The sequence below is a fragment of the Kryptolebias marmoratus genome, linkage group LG7, assembly GCF_001649575.2.
Source record: "Kryptolebias marmoratus isolate JLee-2015 linkage group LG7, ASM164957v2, whole genome shotgun sequence".
In the NCBI taxonomy this organism is placed as follows: Eukaryota; Metazoa; Chordata; class Actinopteri; order Cyprinodontiformes; family Rivulidae; genus Kryptolebias; species Kryptolebias marmoratus.
In genome coordinates, this window is record NC_051436.1 from 656752 (window position 1) to 661707 (window position 4956).

Genomic DNA, 4956 nt, shown 5'->3' on the forward strand with positions numbered 1-4956 from the left:
GTTATCCACGCGCAGACAGAAGCTGAGAACACTGATAACTCCCAGAATCTGAGACTCAACCAAGCGGAGGAGGGGGCTTCACGGCGAGTTTACCTTGGACCAGCGGCTCTCTCTGCACAGCAGGTCGGCGTAGCGGTACGCCTGCTGCCACTCCTGCTGGAAGGAGTGAGTCCACATAAGCTCCCAGAAGCACAGGTGGTGGATCTGCTTCCACTCCTGCTGGCTGCCGATGCACTCCTCGTACCGAGCCCGCGCCTTCACGACACAAAACACAGAAACTGAGCGAGACCTCAACGCTTCTGTCTCACAGGAAGAAGGACTTCTTCAGATTTTCACTTTAGGCAGATCAACAGAAGTGCTGCTAAATGCTGCGCTCCTATTTAAAATAAAAACTGATGAGATTTAACACCTGATGAGATTTAACAGCTCTGAAGGATTGGGATGTTTTTAACATTAAAGACAGTTCTGTTATTGGAAGAGAAATATAGGATGCAGTTTTAAATATTTTAAATATTTCATGACTGGAAATTTCTCTTAAATAGAAAATGATTGTAATAAAGAAATATTTCTAATTTTCTTTAAGAAAAAACTTAACAAGATAAAAAAAAGGAGTGACAAAAAAAATTTGATCCATCTATGAAATATTGTCATTTTCTAAAATGTTTAATGTTTATAAAAACTGTTCATTTTCTAAATAGTTTTTTTCCTCTAAATTTTTATTTTTAGCTCAAAAGGAAAAAAGATTTTGTAAATGGAAAGTTTTTAGAAAAAGAAAATATATCTAAAAGTGGAAATCATCTAAGATTATTTTTAATAAAAATATCTCAACTTCAGTTTAAACTGAGATTTTACTTTAAATGAGCTAAAAGTAATTTGTTTAGAAAATTATTAAGTTTGAAAAGTTTGTGAGTTTTCTTTAAAATTTAAGGAAATAATTAGTTATTAGAAAAAATTGAGCAAATATTAAATTATTTAGACATTTCTTTGTTGTGCTGTAAGTCTAATGCATATTAGTAGTTAGTAATAATAATAATAATAATAATGATAGAGTTAAAGCTGAAGTTAAAGTTTGTGATAAAGTAAAATTATAAATGTTTAAATAAAAACAAACCTTCTCAAAGTTTCCTCGAAGGGTGGAGATACGAGCCGAGTAGAAGAGGATAATAGAGCCCTGGAAAACAAACGTTGATGTTGTTATTATTTAATTTGATTTAGTAAAAGTTAGTAAAATGTTTACTGGGTTTGGCTCCTCTTACTTTGGGGTATTTCTGTTGGAACGGCTCCAGCAGCGTTTCAGCCTCCAGCAGGTTCCCCTCCCCAGTTCCTGGTTAAAGAAAGACACAAAAACCTTCAATAATCTCTGATTGGAGGCAGTGCTGATGTGAAGCAACACCAGGTCCTATCAGGCGATAAAATAAAGGAGAAAATCAGCGTTTGTACCCAGGATTAGTGAAACGTAAGTGTTGTAGAAGAGCAGCGTCAGAACGCAGAGAATGGAACGTAAACTTTGGCTTGATGCTCCTTCTCTCAGATGAGCCAAACCAAAACTCTGCAAACAAAACCAGGCAGAGAGACAGTCAGCTTTTATTTTAAAGCTTTTAATTTTAAAACATATGATGCACTGACCCTGTTTCCTGAGAAGCCAATAAACTCCAACAACCTCAAAATCCTCTGAGGAAGGAGAGACAACATCTGAAAGACGAGAAATATCAGCAATATAAACCATTTCTGTTCACATATATATGTTAGTCTGCTCATCTTACAGCAAACTAACTCCTCCCGGGAACAAATCACACACAGCAGGAAGGTCTAACAGACGTTGGATTTGATGAAAAGCCTTTTTTTGTGAACCCACCAGATTAAAGGAGCCGATTCCCAGCTTGACGCCCCCCTCAAACTGTTTGAATGAGCTGGACTGTCCTGCTCTGTCCGGAGTCATATTCAGCACGTTCTGACAGTCTCTGCAGAGCCACAGAAAGGTTGGGGCTAAAACCAGGCAGCACAACTCAATAATTCAGACACTTCGGCTGGATTTCTGTCACTCACTTGTAGATTTGGTAGCTTGTTCGAATCTTGATGCCGCCTTTTATGAAACTGATCATGTTCTCGTCCTGCAGAATGAAGACAAACAGTAAGGATTATAAAACAGAGTTAAACTGGCAACTAGAAACGATCGAAGTGTGAAATGTTTTGTTGCTTCACCCAAAAAGGCCAACAGAACTCTCAGTTTAACGGTCATGGGACGTTTTTTAAAACGAGCCGAGTTGTAATGTTGCCAGTATGTTTCCCTTACTGTAGGTTAGTCTGTGGCTCATCCTCATTCTGAACTTTAAATGATTTATTTAACTGGTTTTGTTTCAGGGTGGAAGGATTTTACAATCATATAAAAACTTCTGATTCCAGTTGTAAGAACATAATCACTGTGAAACAACGACAAAAATATATTAATGCTTCTTTTCCATCTTTCTTGGTCCTCCAGAGTTGGAGGAAAATGCAGCTCTTGTAAATCTAAGCACACAGTTAAAGTTAAAGCTCATTAAATTCACATATTAGATCCAAACAGACAAAGTTCTGACCTGGATGAACGTCAGTGTTGCTTTCTGCAGGAGACACTCGGCGTAGCAGAGCTCTGCATGCATCTCCTCTGCAAACACATCATCATCATCATCATCATCATCATCCCTCCATCTTTTACTCTCTGAAGCAATGAAACTCTGAATGTGTGCGGGACGCCTACCTTCCTGCAAGTTGGACTGCTTATTGATCAGACTGGACAACGATCCAACCATCGAGTTCCTCTTTCTGAACCTGCAGAAACATCAGACTCAGCACAAAGCCCAGTACTGGTCCCATTACTGACGAGGTGTGAGAGAGGAGGTTTCTGTCCTCTCATCCAGGTGGATGTAGCGCCGACCTAAACATTGTTGCTAAATGGAAACGCTGCGTGCTGAAGGCCTTTATCATCAGGAAAACATGCTTTGCTACACTAAAAACATGATTCAAGAAAGGTTGAAAAGCTGCATTAATGTGGAAGTTAAACATTTTCCAATCGAGCAGAACTTTAGGGAAACAGTTGAGTCTATTTAAAGCTTCACTGTGGGAACCTACACAGGTTTTACTCAAGTTATGGGTTTAAAGCCGTCACCTCTGACAGGTCTGTAACGCCTCCTTGATGGCCGTCATGGCAGTCTGGATGTCTTTGTGCTCGAAGGTCATGGTCGCCTGCATCACCAGGATGCTGCTGTAACCCAACGCATGGTACATGCTGTCCTTCCACCTGCACACAGGCAAACACAGGTGTACACTACATGTTCAGCAGCAGAACCAGAACTACGAGGTGACAGAAGAGTCAGCATGACTCAGCTGCCCCTGGAAGGGTAAGAAGAGCTACTTATTAGAGATTTGGCGAGAAACCTAGAAAAGCATCAGCCCTGCAGTGAGAAAAGTACTGTAGTAGCTGTAGTATTGCAGACTGAATACTGCCCCTGTTAATGTTGAAGTACACTATAATACACACAGGCGTGTTGCCGTGGTTACCATGGTCTGAGTAGGTCCAGGGCTTGAGAGAACTTGTTGTTGAGGACCAGGTTGAGAGCACACTGGGTCTCCTGGATGGCAGTCTGCAGGTCCATGCGGCATGCTCTGCACCCACACACACACACACACACACACACACACACAGAGACGCACACACACACACACACACACACACACAGATGAGAAGATGAAAACAACCAGGCAGCAGAGGAAGAGATTCAAAGAGAAACAGGAACAGGAAATTATGTTCTTACACCCACACATTCATCCCCAATCAGTTCGAACATCACTCTGACACATGAAACATCGATGTGTGTGTGTGTGTGTGTGTTCTGGGCCACGTGACTAACACACAGTTCGATTTGTTACCCTTCTGGGGACCACTCACTGTTATAATGACGTCTCTGATCTCTTTACAAAACAACAACCTTATAAATGGATAAATGAAAAAAAACACTAAAATAATGTTCTGGTGTTCCGATAATCGCCTCGGTCGTCCTCTAATGGGAGGGCTGGAGGTTTGATTCCTGGCAGCAGTCACATGTCCAACTGTCTCTGAATCTTCCATCGTCTCTGATGTGTCCCATGTGTATGAGTGGGATTTAAAGCTCTAATTAGCCTCTGCAGAAGGATTTATTCACATTAGCCTTGTAGAGATGGAGAAGAGTGTGTGTGAATGTGTGTGGACGGGGAAATGAGGGCAGATTATGTTGTAAACCACGTTCAGTAGCCTGGTTGGATAGAAAGGTGCTATATAACTCCACTCCATTTACCTTCCACAAGGCATGATACACAAGGACACACACAGAGATAAAACAACCAATCAACACAGGAAGTGACTGAAAGTAAAAAGTGATCAAAACTAAACAGGCAGACACACATACTTCCCCACTCAGTTGTGTGTGTGTGTGTGTGTGTACTCACGAAGGCATCCGATCGTAGGCATCCTCAAAGCAGTCCTGAAACACAGAAACAGACTTCAGTTCCTGCTTCACATCCCAAAAAGCATCACAAACTGAACCAATATTAAGAACATTACGTTCCCCCACAACAGTGATCATCCACTGGTGTGTCATCAAATCCTCCCTCCTGGCAGGAGAAATACTAAAGAAACTCCACCCAACATGACCTGATGCAGGTCTCAGCTGGAGCCCAGCTCAGAGCACAGCATCAACCAGCTGCAGTGTTGGAACCCAACATGGCGGGCAGGTCCAGCTGCAGAGAGAGTAACCAAGATCAGAAAACGTGCTGCTGACTGCGAGTCTGATGAGTCCCTCGAAGAAATGGTCCCATCCATCCATCCATCCATCATTCATCCATCCATCATCCATCCATCATCCATCCATCATTCATCCATCCATCATCCATCCATCATCCATCCATCATCCATCCATCCATCCATCCATCATTCATCCATCC

At 41.8% G+C, this 4956-nt stretch overlaps 1 protein-coding gene across 4 annotated transcripts in view; it reads right to left on the reverse strand.

Moving 5' to 3' along the window:
* LOC108228339 (tetratricopeptide repeat protein 39B) overlaps positions 1-4956 on the reverse strand; it is a 20342-nt gene that overhangs the window by 6849 nt on the left and 8537 nt on the right. For 2 of the 4 annotated variants that reach the window (XM_037976615.1, XM_037976617.1), the window contains exons 2-13: positions 4462-4496; positions 3538-3642; positions 3146-3277; positions 2738-2808; positions 2577-2644; positions 2047-2111; positions 1856-1961; positions 1627-1692; positions 1441-1549; positions 1257-1324; positions 1112-1171; positions 94-255 (exon numbers count right to left, since the gene is read on the reverse strand). In XM_037976615.1, coding sequence (XP_037832543.1) covers positions 94-255; positions 1112-1171; positions 1257-1324; positions 1441-1549; positions 1627-1692; positions 1856-1961; positions 2047-2111; positions 2577-2644; positions 2738-2808; positions 3146-3277; positions 3538-3642; positions 4462-4496 — 1047 coding nt within the window. Of the gene's footprint in view, positions 1-93; positions 256-1111; positions 1172-1256; positions 1325-1440; positions 1550-1626; positions 1693-1855; positions 1962-2046; positions 2112-2576; positions 2645-2737; positions 2809-3145; positions 3278-3537; positions 3643-4461; positions 4497-4576; positions 4943-4956 lie in introns of those variants that run through there. The other 2 variants (XM_037976616.1, XM_037976618.1) reach the window with 2 other exon arrangements.